Source organism: Phalaenopsis equestris, unplaced genomic scaffold (assembly GCF_001263595.1).
Source record: "Phalaenopsis equestris unplaced genomic scaffold, ASM126359v1 Scaffold000002, whole genome shotgun sequence".
NCBI lineage: Eukaryota > Viridiplantae > Streptophyta > Magnoliopsida > Asparagales > Orchidaceae > Phalaenopsis > Phalaenopsis equestris.
The window spans coordinates 47,671,632-47,685,505 of record NW_018164444.1 but is presented as its reverse complement, the minus strand read 5'-3'; the positions used below and the strand labels follow the sequence as shown (position 1 = coordinate 47,685,505).

General features: G+C 34.7%; 1 protein-coding gene across 1 annotated transcript in view; it reads left to right on the top strand.

Moving 5' to 3' along the window:
- Positions 1-11,346, top strand: part of LOC110037232 (protein NLP3) — a 42,322-nt gene extending 30,976 nt beyond the window's left edge. The window contains exon 5 of the mRNA XM_020741830.1: positions 10,391-11,346. Coding sequence (XP_020597489.1) covers positions 10,391-11,178 — 788 coding nt within the window. The 3' untranslated portion in view covers positions 11,179-11,346. The remainder of the gene's footprint in view (positions 1-10,390) is intronic.
- Positions 11,347-13,874: the final 2,528 nt, after the last annotated feature.

The window sequence follows — 13,874 nt, the reverse complement described above, 5'->3', positions numbered from 1 at the left end:
CACTTCTAAGGTTCTAAGATAGTCGAAGGGAGATTCCTAAGGCTAGATCCTAAACCCTAAACGGAAGACTAGACCTCACGAAAAGAATGAGGTCAACAGTTATCAACTCCTCTGCAAACTTCCCTAAAACATTACCACTAGGAGCCTTCTACCTACCTACAGATACTGAAGGAACCACAATCAAAGACAACTGCAGTCAACTAAAAATTAGTTTTTCGTACAAGTTGTCTACTTCTCTGCAAACTCCCCTGCAACATTATCTGTAGGAGTCTTCCGTTTACCTACAGACACTGTATAAACTGTAGTTAAAGTCAACCGCAACACAGGATGAAAATTTCAAGTTCTACTTCACAGAACTTTTCTCGCCTATTGTTTAATTTTTTCAAATCCAAGTTGAATATATTTTTCAATCAAGTTTTAACTTGAGGGGGAGTGTTAGAAGTTATATTTGGAAATAATTTATTCTTGTTAGATTTATTTGGAAATAATTTATTCTTGTTAGAAGTTATGAGGATTAGATTTATTTCCTAATATAATTTTTTTTTCTGGTATCATTTAGATTTATTTTTTTGGATTGGATTTATTTCCCTTCTTATTTTATGTTATTTTTTTTATCTTCAAATAATTAATATGAATTAATTAATTGAAGATATTATGTGTTATATCTTTTCTTTTCTATTATTTCTTTTTTATTGTCTTTTTTATTCTATGATTCATATTAGGGTTATTTATACCCCATTTCATATCAATAAAATAATTCCACATTGTTTTGAATTTCAACACGAAGGATTCAAAAAACAAGCCCCATGTGATTTTTTGTGGGATTGTATTGTTCCTGTTCTATTAACGATTTTATCTGAAAAATAATTTTCTTTCATAGTTGTGCTATATAAATCAATTTTTCCACCACTATATGATATCTGCCTGTATCAATATGATTTTAATCCTAATCCCCATTTTATATTTTGTTGATTGGCTGGTCCATTGTTTTATATTCTGCCATCCTGGTTTCTTTATGGAGATAAAAATCATAAATTTTATTGAAAAACAAAGATGGCATCTCTCGATTGGACAATTTTCTTGCCAGTGAAATTCCAATGCTATCTCCAATCCTTAATCTCACTTTTGCTAGAAGATTCTCTTCGTTAGTTATTTCTTTTATATCTTTTTCAGTAAGAATAATACTATCAACATAAACAATCTGTGTCAATCCGGTAATTTGACATGTGTTTTATGAACATAGCATGACTATTTTGGCATTTAGAGGATCCATGCTTCATCCCTGTTGATCAATTAAACCATGTATGTGGTGATTTCTGTAGATCATATACGATTTTCTGAATATAGCGAACTTTACCAAATTTTACATGACTTACAAGCCCTAGTGATAGTCATATAGATATCTTCTTTAAGATCATCATTCTAACAAATATTTTTAATAACAATTTGGTGTACGTGTCAATTTTATTTTGTTGCAACTAAGGCAAGTGTTTTGTCATAGTCTATCTCATAGGACCAAGTGAAATATTTGACCAGCAACCTAGCTTTGAATCTATTCACTTCCATTAGCATTGTGCTAATGGAAATCCACTTAATTGATCTTTTTTCTTTTGGATGTTTAGTAATTTATCAAACACACTTCCCTTGAGTTTTCCCTAGAGCAACCTAAATCTGGTTCAAATTTTGAAACTCATTAATGTTGTAACACGACATGATAAATTGGAGCTATATTGTTGAATGGAACAGCTATTTTACGGTGCTTAGTATATGATCTAACACATTTCTTGACTACAATAGGTTAATCAAGATCATATAAAGGTGATTAAATTGTTTTTGTCTCTATTATGGAGTTGATAAGTCCTCAAATTTGGCAGAATCATTGTTTTGAGCAAGAGGTGTTTGGATCTCTGCGCCATCTTGACTTCTGTTCTTTTGGAGTATATAGTTATTTTCTTAATGATGGTTTTATGTATGCAATCTGAAGGATATTGTCTGATTTTGAGTGAGTATGCAGGAATAATGATTTTCTAATTGGAGTTTATTTTGACAGTTAAGGAGGACAGTTTGGCTTGGTTTCTCAATGGTGGTATACCCTTGAATTCTCCATTGAATATCTACTTCGGTATAGATGGATTGGTTTTTGAAGGTGATATCCATGGTAGTCTAAATCTTTTGTGGAGGGTGAATAACACTTGGAGCTTTGATTTATTTGTCAGTTGGTTATGTCAGAATCATGCTCAACACAATAGAAAAGAGCAGGATATAAAGAGATAAAAAATGCAAGTGAGAACGGGGGAGAGGAAAATTCACAATTAATCTTAATTGAACAAATATTTTAGATTATAAAAAGCTGCATAATTCGAGCTTTCTTTGACCTTTTAAGCTCTGCAGTTATAAAAAATAGATGTTAACAAGAAAGCTTGATGTTTTCAATCATGCCTAGATGGTGGATATTAGGAAGAGATGAAAGGTGGAGAGTGGGATGTTCTTCATTGCTTCAATGATGACTTTGATCATGATTGTTATTGACGAGACTCCTTAAGCAGTAGTTGTCCCTGAAGAAGTTGATGAGGGGTCAATAGTTAAAATAAGCATGAAATTCATTATCAAATTGTTTAAGCATTTTTTATTAATAGTGTAGCTTTTTTTTAATGATTGCCCGATGAGTGTAGTCTATTTTGTGTGGAGTCTGATTGGCGAGGAGTAGCATGCAACAAGGAAACAAAGCAACAGTAGCAGTAGGAACAAGCTAGGGGGCGCCCCGTGCCCAAGGGGCTCCCCACTGCCCAAGGGAAAGCTCCATCCTAACGTCAGATCCTTCTATGATTAGAGCGGTTGGAAGTTCTACGTCGTGAATGGGCGCAGCTGCGGCGTGGTATGTTCATTTCTAGGTTAGGAAACAAAGGCGCCAGAAGCTCAGCGTTCGGGACGACTGATGGGACGAATGATCTAGTCCCAGAAGAACGACTCTAGATAGAGCACGTGAAAAGGCAGTCCCTGGGAGTGGCGCTTCAGTGCCATGAGCGACTTCTCTTCCAATTGGGATTTATGCCCTCGGCTTCTATACAAGGAAGACATCTCTTAGCGATGCGTGTTATAAGAGGGGGACAAAGTGAGCGGGGTAGCGAGTTCTGTGTTGGATTTTTGTGGCTTGCTCTTGTGCTATTCAGGAGGAGCATTCGTGAGTCAAGGCTCATAGAGAGGAACTCTGAGTGTGGTGTAATTTGGTGTGGTGTAATTTGTACATTTCTCCTCATTTCATAGAGAAATTTTTTATGTGGTGTAGCTTCGTGAATTTTTTCCTATTCTTGGGTTTTTTTACATTAAATCGTGTGCTTTTCTGAATTTATTATGTTGTGTGCTTTTGTTCAATTTTTTGTTACGACTCTTTCGAATTGGTGTGCTTTTCCACGATGTTATTTGGTTATGAATCAATCGAATCCGGTTTTTCCGTCCTAACAAGTTGTATCAAAGTGGGGGTTTTCTGAAGATCTTTGATTTGAGTGGGAGTCATGTCTAACAAAGTGAGGTATAAGGTAAAGAAGTTCAACGGTTTGAACTTTGTGTTTTGTAAAATTTAAGTTGGAGATTTGCTATATCAATAAATAATGTTGCTGCTACTAGAAGGAATCACCAAAAAGCCTGAGTTTATGACTCTGGACGAATCGGAAGTGATTGATCGAACAACATTAAGTTTTATCTATCTTTCACTTTCTTTCTCTTTTGCTTTCAAAATTGTTAACGAGAAAACTATAGTGGATCTTATGGTGGCACTAATAAGGATGTATGAAAAGCCTTCAACTTTAAATAAGATTTTTCTAATGTAGAGATTATTCAACATGAAAATGGTGGAAGGGAGTTCGATGGTTGACCATTTGATTAATTTCAACACTATGAGAAATCAATTGTGTTTCCATGGGTATCAAGTTTGATGACGAGGTTAAAACGCCGTTAATTCAATCTTCATTGTAAAACAGTAGGGATGGACTGGTTGCGACGATAAGTTTTTAAATAATCTAAAATTAAAATTTGATGACATTGTGAGGTTAGAGCTGAATGAAGAAGTTGTCAGAAGGTGAGCGGTGAAATTTCAAATGTTGCGTTAATTATTGAAAACAGAGGAAAAGATCTGATAGGAATACAAACATAGACAAATTCAAGTTCAGAAGAGGAAAGTCTAGGTCAAGAAGAAGAAATGATAGAGATAAATGTTGGAAGTGCAGGAAGAAATGTCATTTCAATGACTGCAAAGCTCTGAAAGGCTGCTGGTGGGGGTTAAGACAAGATTCTCTCTATAAATGTCTATGTATGTGAAATTCAATGTGTTTTCTAGCCTTATCCCAAGAATGTACTGAATGTTGGATATTAGATTCAGGTGCATCTTTTCATTCTTATCCTAACAAAGAGGTGTTTAAAAACTACACTTAGAGTAATATAGAAAATGTGTACTTGGGAGATAACAAGGCCTACAATATTGTAGTGAAGGGTGATGTTGATATAAGATTGCCCAATTGAACTTCTGGAAGTTCAGTGAAGTTAGACATATTCCACGTTTGAAGAGAAATTTGATATCAGTGAGCTAGCTTGTAAGGTCAAGGTATGTGACTACTTTCATTGATGATTTGTAAAAGGCGACCAAGAGAAATTGTGATAGCACAGGACTTTGGTGACAGCTAGGGTTAACATTGAAGTTACTCCTTACCTGATCAATGAGATGGTAGAATTCATTGATGTGGCTGGAATAAATGTTGATGTAGGTTTTTTGCACCGTGGGCTTGGTCATATGAGCAAGAAAAGTATGAAATTCTTATTTTCTAAAATTGCTTTTTGGGATTTCTGCTTGGCTTCTTAACTTAGGAATAGTAATTATTTTTATTAAATGTATAAAATTCCTATATTATAAAAAAAACTCTCCTTTATAAACTACCTTTGGTCGAGCCTTACGCATGAAAAAATATTACGTCTGGACAATGGTTGCGATCCACCGGAGGTTATTTTTTTTCTCTTCTACTCCTTCCGGCGGATCGCAGTCGTTGTCCGAATGTAATATTTTTCCCTACGCATGCGATCTTTGTCTTCCTCTCCTTTGTGCGAACAAAATCGCATGAGGACTCTTCCTCAGAGCTATGACGCCTAGGTCACTTCATCTACCTCCTCTGCTTCCGACTTTCCTAATTCGCTCGAAGCTCGACCACGTTGCGAGAGCGTCTCGACATCGTCTCTGCCTTCACATGACATTGTAGTTGCTCGATGTCTCCTTTGCTTGACATAGACATCGTCGCCATCTCCTCTGTTCGATGACGTTCCCAGACTGCGGCTCGCCTTCTTCTATGATTTATATAGGCAAACTTCACTTCTTCAGCTTCTGACCCCTTTCACTTCTTCTCCCCCTTCGCTCGACTCCTTGCTTCAACTCCCCCATGTTCAACTTTTTACTTCCTCTTCGGGCTCTATGTTTCCTCTTCCTCGATTCTTCATCCGCCCCCCCAATTGAAACGGGATTGCTACAGTGATGGCTACTTTGAAAATCTTAAGGCTAGATCCCAAGCTCTAAAAAAAGAAGAAGGATAGAATAGACCTCATACAAAAAATGAGTTCAACAAGGTGCCAACTGTGGTAGTTTTAGTGAGCAAGGTTGTCTCCATCCCTTGTGCAGAGGTGGCTGAGCTAGTTGGCAGGGATAATGATATATGAGGAGTTAGCGACCAAGGTAGCCCGAAAAAAGGGGTGGAGAAAGTAGGCGGTAATCTGAAGCTCTTCATACTCTCAAAGAAGATTTGATAGGTACATCTTGTGGGTTGAAGAAGATTGGTTGGGCAAATCTTGGTGGGTCGAAGAGGAAGGCTTTTGAAATAGATGAGGACACAAGCGTGGGCTAAGTCAATCACAATATTCATCCATATGGAAGCTTGAAAAAGGATTGCTTGTTTATGATCTAGTTCTTGCGAGCTTTTTTGAGTTAGTTTAGGAGGAGATTTATGGTTTTTGTCCATCGAACCTTCACTTTGCCATCATGAAGGTAAATATTGCCCATTGGCAATATATACACAAATTGGTGAGCTATTTTGATGCCCAACTTAAATTACTAAAAAGCCATGGATGTTTGACTTTTGTGTTAGATGAAAATACATACAACTTGAAAGTTAGCATGTGATAGGGAGATGAGGAGCACTGGGGGTGCTTAAAGTAATTTTTATTTAGAATGACCTAAAATATATTTACTATTGAGACTGTCAATGGAGTTTTTGTTGAAGTTGGTGTGTAGGCGGTGGTAAAGTAATGCCTTTCTTAATTGTGCTTGTGATGTTGGGTTTGCTTTGGTGGTGTGTTTGCAAAGGATGATAAAATAGTGGCTGGGGAAGAGGTTGACTTGTCTCTTCCAATTTCGAAAATTTTATCGACTATGATGTTTTCTCGGGGGTTGTCTCATCTTCATTGTTTGGTTAGGGCCACTTAATAACCTTGAAGATTGGTTTCCATCTTCTTATCATATTCTTCTATGTTGGAGATCCATTGAGTAGTTCAAGATGTATGTTGAACACACGGAAATAGTCCATGGAGGCCTTGAGTAAGAGTGGCTAAAGTAACAAATGGCGCTTTAACCTAAGTCTTTATCTTTGGAAAATTTCACAAATTTCCATAATTTACTTATCAGGCTGTAAGCAACATCTTAAATAAAGCTTGTGAATTCTTTTAGAGGTACTATTTGCTAACAAACATAGTGATGCACATTCTGTTAAACTCGACAAAAACAATTTGGAGTAATTGGTGAGAAAATCATTTGAGGATGAACTCTTTTGAGTTTGTAAAAAGCAATTGGTACTTCATGTTATTGATATTAAGTAGCGAGATGGTAGGTTTAAAGAAGAAGAGATTGTCAATCGATTCAATCGGACTTCGTTAGGAGTCAAGTGTGAAATTTTGAATGGATAGGTGACCTTTTTAGGAAAGGCGTTTATCAGCTGGCAAGGTTAAGGGGACAACCTTCTCCACTAAAACTATCACCGTTGTAACAACAAGCTAATGGTAAAGAGGGACAACCTTCTGTCTTGAGCGAGTAGCTTTTTGGGCTTAGTTGACTATCTGGTTGTTGTTCTGAAGTTTTGGTGGATAGCCTAAGTGAGAACTTCAACTCAATTTAGTAGTTAGCCTTTTGTCTTGAACGATTCGGGAGTTCCTCTAATAGAAGTTGTCGAGTACCTCTGGGCTTCGTTGACTATTTAGGCTGAGTCCGTTCGATGACTTTGATATTGGTTTATGGGTGTTTTTCAAGAGCTTGGTGGATAGCCCTTGTGCTCGACTATTTGGCCAGCCCAGGTCATGGTAGGTGAGTCTTTGTGAACTCGGCTGGTGAGTTCTCTTTGAACTTGGTAAATAAGAACTCCTTGAACTCGTTGGCGAGCTGACTTGAACTCAATTGGAGAGTTCGTCTTGAATCTGCCTAAAATGGCTTGGCAAATTCCATGCTTAGTGTTCTTTTGTTATACTGCTTAACTTTTTTGTTTGGTGATTATTCATGAAACATGCAGTAATCCAGGTTTAAAGTTGCCCAAAAGTTTGAGTTTGTATATGTACATAGGAGGTGCATCTAAAAATTTTGGTTATGATGGATGGTATGATTTGTGCTTGAGGGTAAGTTCACAAGATAGTTTGATAAAGAGTTTCGAAATTAATTATAGGAGAGGGCGTATGATTCATGAAAAAATGTGTGATTGATGAAACATGTTGCAATTAACATAGCTTCTACCATAATATTTTGGAATGTGTGAGCCATAGCTTCTATATTGAAATAATCTAACTAATGTGGACGGCTTTAAGCCTTTATCTTTTCCACTTCAACCATAATTTTAATTTTTTAATATTTTTTATTTTGCATTTTTTCTTCATAAATTAGAAATTAGTATATTGTTAAGATTTTTTTATGTTACTAACAATATTTATTTTTCTTTTGTTATTGGCTTTAATAGCAAATGCTAATGGCACAAGCCATTTCTTTTGTTATTAATAATGCTTCTTATGCGATGTATATTTTATTTGTGATGGGTTTATTGGGAATTACTAATATTAAATGTTTCAATTACATGATTTATATTTATAATTTATGAAAGAGAACATTGTACATGTAGTGTCCATGCTTCATCGATCACGTGATTCTTATAATGTCCTTTATGAATGAAATGAACCAACTTGGCTTGAGGATATTGTTGATACAAGCTGTTCATCATATATCTTTATCTATGGATTGAGTAAAAAGGATGAGTTAGTTTAATAGGGAAAGTATTGTGTGCTTCAATGATTTAAAAATTTTACATTGATAAGGTCCAAATTTTTGCTTGCATAACTTAGAAAATAATCTTTTTAGATACAAGAAATTTAAATAACTTGAGCAATATTCCATAACATGATGGGATTCTCATTTTTCATGCTTGAAGATGAAAGCACATGCCTTTTTTCGTGAATCCCACTTGAGTTCTATTCTAAGCTAGTTGAGACTAGCAACTATCTTACTATCGCCAATCTTCATCCTTGTATCCAAGACCTAAATTCATTTATGTTTGAGAGAGTTAATGATAAAATTATGATCTTTTATAATTTTGCTAATGGAAAGAGGGTTGCAATTTAATTTTGAAAAATGAATTGTAAATTTAAGGGCAATGTCATTTGAAAGTATGATAAATGCAAAAACCTATTATAACAGTAAGAGATTCATATCTAATTCAATAAGTGAGATTTCAAAGCATAATTTATAATTCTGGAAAATATTAGCATTATCAGTCATGTGATCATAAATACCTAAGCAAGAATTTCAGATATAATAATGAGAATGTTTAGAGAGCTCACTTTTTTCAATAATATAAGCTAATTACAAACACAATAATTTGCAGGTTTTTTAAGACTTTATTTTTTGATGAAATAAATGAATTCAATTTGTTCTTTGTTCAATGGACTTTAGGTTAGATGATGGAGTTTTAGTAGAGCATTGTTTTCATGTATTTAATTATTTTATGGTGTATTTGATGTATACTATATTTTTTTTGTTCTTATATCTTCTAACAATTGTCACCATTGTCTAAATATTGTGACAATGATTACTCCCAAGACTCGTCATCTTGTGTCTTATCACCCTCCCAGTTAAATTCTGGCCTCCAAACTTCAATGGAAGAGTTGCTATTATCCATGTATTGAGCATTGTTGGGCATCCCACAATATTACCTTTCTTTTATTTTCTTCTAGTCAAAGCTTGAAGATGGTTCCTCTAATATTGGGTAGAGGCTTCATGCCTGAGATTCTCCCACAATCATGTCAAAATAATTATTTAAACCTAGTAAGAACTTTTACTTGTCCCCTTCCCATTGTCTTTCTATATTTTTTATCATCTTTTGGGTATCTTCATTCGAATTTATCAAAGATGACAACACGAATCAAAAGAATATTGTCACGGCGTCCTCATATTTTTGTATGCTATAATGAATGTTCATGATCTCAAATATGATTGGGGTACTGTCCAATATTGGAGGACTATTTTTCTGCACCCCAAATTTTTTTGGATTTTGAAGTGCATGATATTTACTCCAACTTCATTTGCATTGAAGTTACACCAAAAGTTGGGATTCATTCTTATTGGTTGTGCGGTAATATTCCTTGCCTTTGATATAAACAAATATCATCATTGCTTGTACCATTGGATGAAATTTAGCCTTTGAATGTGTTTCACATGAACAAATGTCATCAATGATATAGATGATGACGACAACAAGTGTTTGTCCCGCTAAGTGGGGCGCTACATGAATCTCTTATCTCCATTGTATCCCATTAAGTGTCATATTTTCATTTATTCTAGTAAATTAAGACCATTGAATAAATTTTTTCTTAGCAATGCCTTTCATACAAACAATTATCATGGTTGATTTAGATCACTGGATAAAATTTATCCTAGCAAATTTGTTGCCAGAATTGAAAAACATAAATCTCTGATGGGGCGGTGCTATTGATTAGAATAGATTCTGCAGAGAGAGAGAGGTGGGAGATAATATGAGCATGAAAATAATAGAAAGAGCCAATGAAATTGCTTTTTACCATGCTTGGAGATTTTATTGATTTAATTCTACAGTGCAGGCTGGGTTTAAATAGAAAAGAGGAGAAATGTGATCCACAAAATCTCCATTAACACCAAATTAATTTATAATTTCCAACCACATGCGCTACTTACAATGGTTTGTGTTACCATCCATTGCCATTTATAATACCACGATTGAATTGTACCTCATGTCAAATTGCAATTTTGCAATGCATGAACATGCACCTTATCTACACCTATTTGAAACTAATCCTGCATGTATTAACTCAAATTGAACCCTTATCTAATTTGTAATGTTTTCATCCTCAACAGTCTGCCCCACCACACTGAAACGCATCTGTCGGCAGCACGGCATTTCACGGTGGCCTTCGCGCAAGATCAATAAAGTCAATCGCTCTATTTCAGAGCTGAAACATGTCATTGAATCAGTTCAGAATGTAGATGTAGCACTTAATGTAAATCCTCTGATCCGTCCACTTCTACTTACACCAGGCACCATGTCCTTGCCTGTCCAATTAGATAGAGATTCTGTATCGAGAGCCGAAAACACTTCACATTTCAAAACATTGGAGGTTAATGATTCACATGATAAAGTAACATCAAAGGAACAACCTTTTTCTACAAATTCAAATCAGTATGCAAGTGTGATTAATTTCCTAGAGGATCAAAATATGGTCCCTCTTTCGTCGCGGACCGACGTTGTTCTCGAGCCAGAGCTTGCAGAGTCTGATATTCTTATTGAAGATTCAACGAGCTCAAAATCAGCGAGAAATCCCCCATCCACTTTCATTCAGGACCGAAAAACTGTCGTCGTAAAGGCTCATTATAAGGAGGACATCATAAGGTTCCGCATGGTGAATGATGCCGGCATAATGGCACTCGCGGAGGAGATTGGTAAGAGGCTGATGCTGGAAGTGGGCTCATTTGAAATCAAGTATTTAGATGATGATCATGATTGGGTTAGGCTTCATTGTGATGAAGACCTGGAGGAGTGCTTGGAGATCTCCTCAATGTCGGATTCATCAGTTATTAGACTCTCAGTTCAAGACATTTGTCTGAAAGCTCCAAAAAATGTGAGGCCTGAAATGTGTATTCCATGACTCAGGGCCAATTGGCTTGTACATATCCATTGTTCCTGTGTGTGGTATTACTACCTTTATTGCTGTATCATTTCATAATGTCATCTAAATGAAGTTCCATTCAGTATTTATTTACACTCGGCCTAAATTAATGTATATAATTTGGCATGGTATGGTATATATTTTATGAAGGCATGAAAAATGGAGCAACATTTGCTAACTTAATGTAGTTAAATTTGATTTTATATTATATTTTATAATTATTAATATAAAATAGCTGATTCATATTACTTTCGTAGAAATAAAAATAAGTAGATTAAAAGAATGTGATTGCAAAGTTTATAGATGTAAATAGCATAATCTTTGGGTGCCATTTAGACATTGTATAAATAATATAAGTGTACAAATGCGTGTGTAAACAAATACAAAATACAATATTTCTTATATAAAATGGATATATATATTTATGTATACGCAAATAGGGGTGTAAACGAGCTGAACACTCAGCTCGTGTTCGGCTCATTATATTTCAAGCTCAAAAAGTGTGTGTTCTACTCGTTTGCTTAGCGAGTCGTTCACGAACAAAGAATCGTTGACAACCCTAATCACGTAGTCATAAGATGTTAAGGATTGTGGCAAGATTTAAAACATCATTTGAATCAAATTTAATAATTTTTATTCTATTTTCTTAATTAATACTTTTAGTTGATTATAAATCTTTGTAGCCTTGTAGTCAATTAAATTTTTTCAAAGTACTATTCATCAAAGATATATATATATATATATATATATATATAGCCAAAACGAGCTGAATATGAACGGACAAATATTTGTTTGTGTTCGGCTCATTAACTTAGCAAACGAGCCGAACATGAGCTTCTTAACGAGTCGAACATGAGCTATTCGTGAACGAGCTGTTTTGACAGCCCTATACGCAAAAGAATTGAAAAATCGCTTTAAAATTGTAGTTAACTCTTTTAAATTAAATTGGATATATAAATACCAAAATAACAATACGGCGTAAAACTTGTCAAATGAAGTTTATGATTCTTGTCACAGACCTATATATATATATATGTATATATATATATGTATATATGTATATATATATATATATATATATATATATATATATATGTATAGTTCTCTTAACTTTACTGATGAATCTTTCTAATGCTTCTAATATCATGAAAAGTTCACTAAAAATTCACAAAACTGATGTTTAATGTAATTATGAGACCCAGTTATCATGATCGCTAAAATATTTTAGGGGCATTTGCATACATACCACCCAATTCCTATGCATTTACATTTCTAACACCTATATTTCTCTTTTTACATTTATAAAATTCTATCTTTCATATCACATCAAAAATATCATTATTTTAACTTTAAGAAAATTAAATACACCTTTTTCTTGAAAGAAAAAAGTGTATTTAATTAAGTATATCTTTTCATGCGTAGGTAGGATTGTCAAAACGGCTCGTTGTTCGCAAACAGCTTGCGTTCGGCTCGTGAAGAAGCTCGTTTTCGACTCGTTCGCTAAGTTAATGAGCCGAACACGAACAACATGAAAAAAGATTTGTTCGTTCGTGTTCGGTTCGTTTTGGCTCGAAATACCACTACTTAATTATATATATATATATATATTTGATGAGTAGTATTTTAAAAAAATTAATTGACTAAAAAGGCTACAAAGATATATAATCAATTCAAAATATTAATTAAGAAAATATAATAAAAATTATTAAATTAGATTCAAATGATGTTTTAATATGAACAATAGTTTTGTAATCTTACCCCAATCCTTAACATCTTATGACTACGTACTTAGGGTTGTCAAAAAGAGACTCTTTGTTTGTGAACGGCTCGTGTTCGGCTCGTTTACACCCCTATGCGTAGGTAAGGTGGTATGTATGTAAATCTTCCAATATTTTAATATAGTACGTTTCCAATTATGAGGCTAAACTACATAATTTGTTTGAAAATAAAATTTGATATATTCGAAATAACTTTAAATAGTTAAATAAATTCGGCCGCTAAAAAAGAAAATGCCATGAGACTCCACTATTTCCGTAATTCAATTCATCCTAGCACTTGAGAGCTCACTGTAACCACACTACCACAGAAATGTTAGATTTAGGCTTCGTCTGAGGAGACGTTGAGGTCTTATTCTGTTAGAGCGAATGCTGTAAAAATTTTTCATTTGTGGAAATAGTGAGAGAAGAATGTGAGTCGAAGGTCTTTTTGTAGAAACAACAAAATTTTGACATTTCAGATCCTCGGCGCAACGGAACTTGGAGCTACCAAGCAAAGATGATACAAACCCACGATAAACTGGTCCGCCCAAGGATGTTCAAAGTTGGCGACTTAGTCCTTGACCTCAAAAGATTTATTCTTGCACACAGCAAGATAGGAGGAAATTTTGATCCGACTTTGGAGGGACTGTTCGTGGTAGAGAAAGTCTACTCCGGAGGATCCTACCAGTTAGTAGACTACCAGGACGAAAGAAATATGCTTCCCATCAATTGAAGAAATGCTATGCATCGTGACGTCTCAAGGGGCAAGCTTTAGAGACAACATTCAATGCCCAAGATACGCCGATGCAACAATTTTTTGTGACTAGGTCCAACAAAATAATTTGTAACAAAATTGATATGATGAAATAAATTTTCATAAATAAAATCAAATCCCTATGCTAAATCTTGACTTCCAAG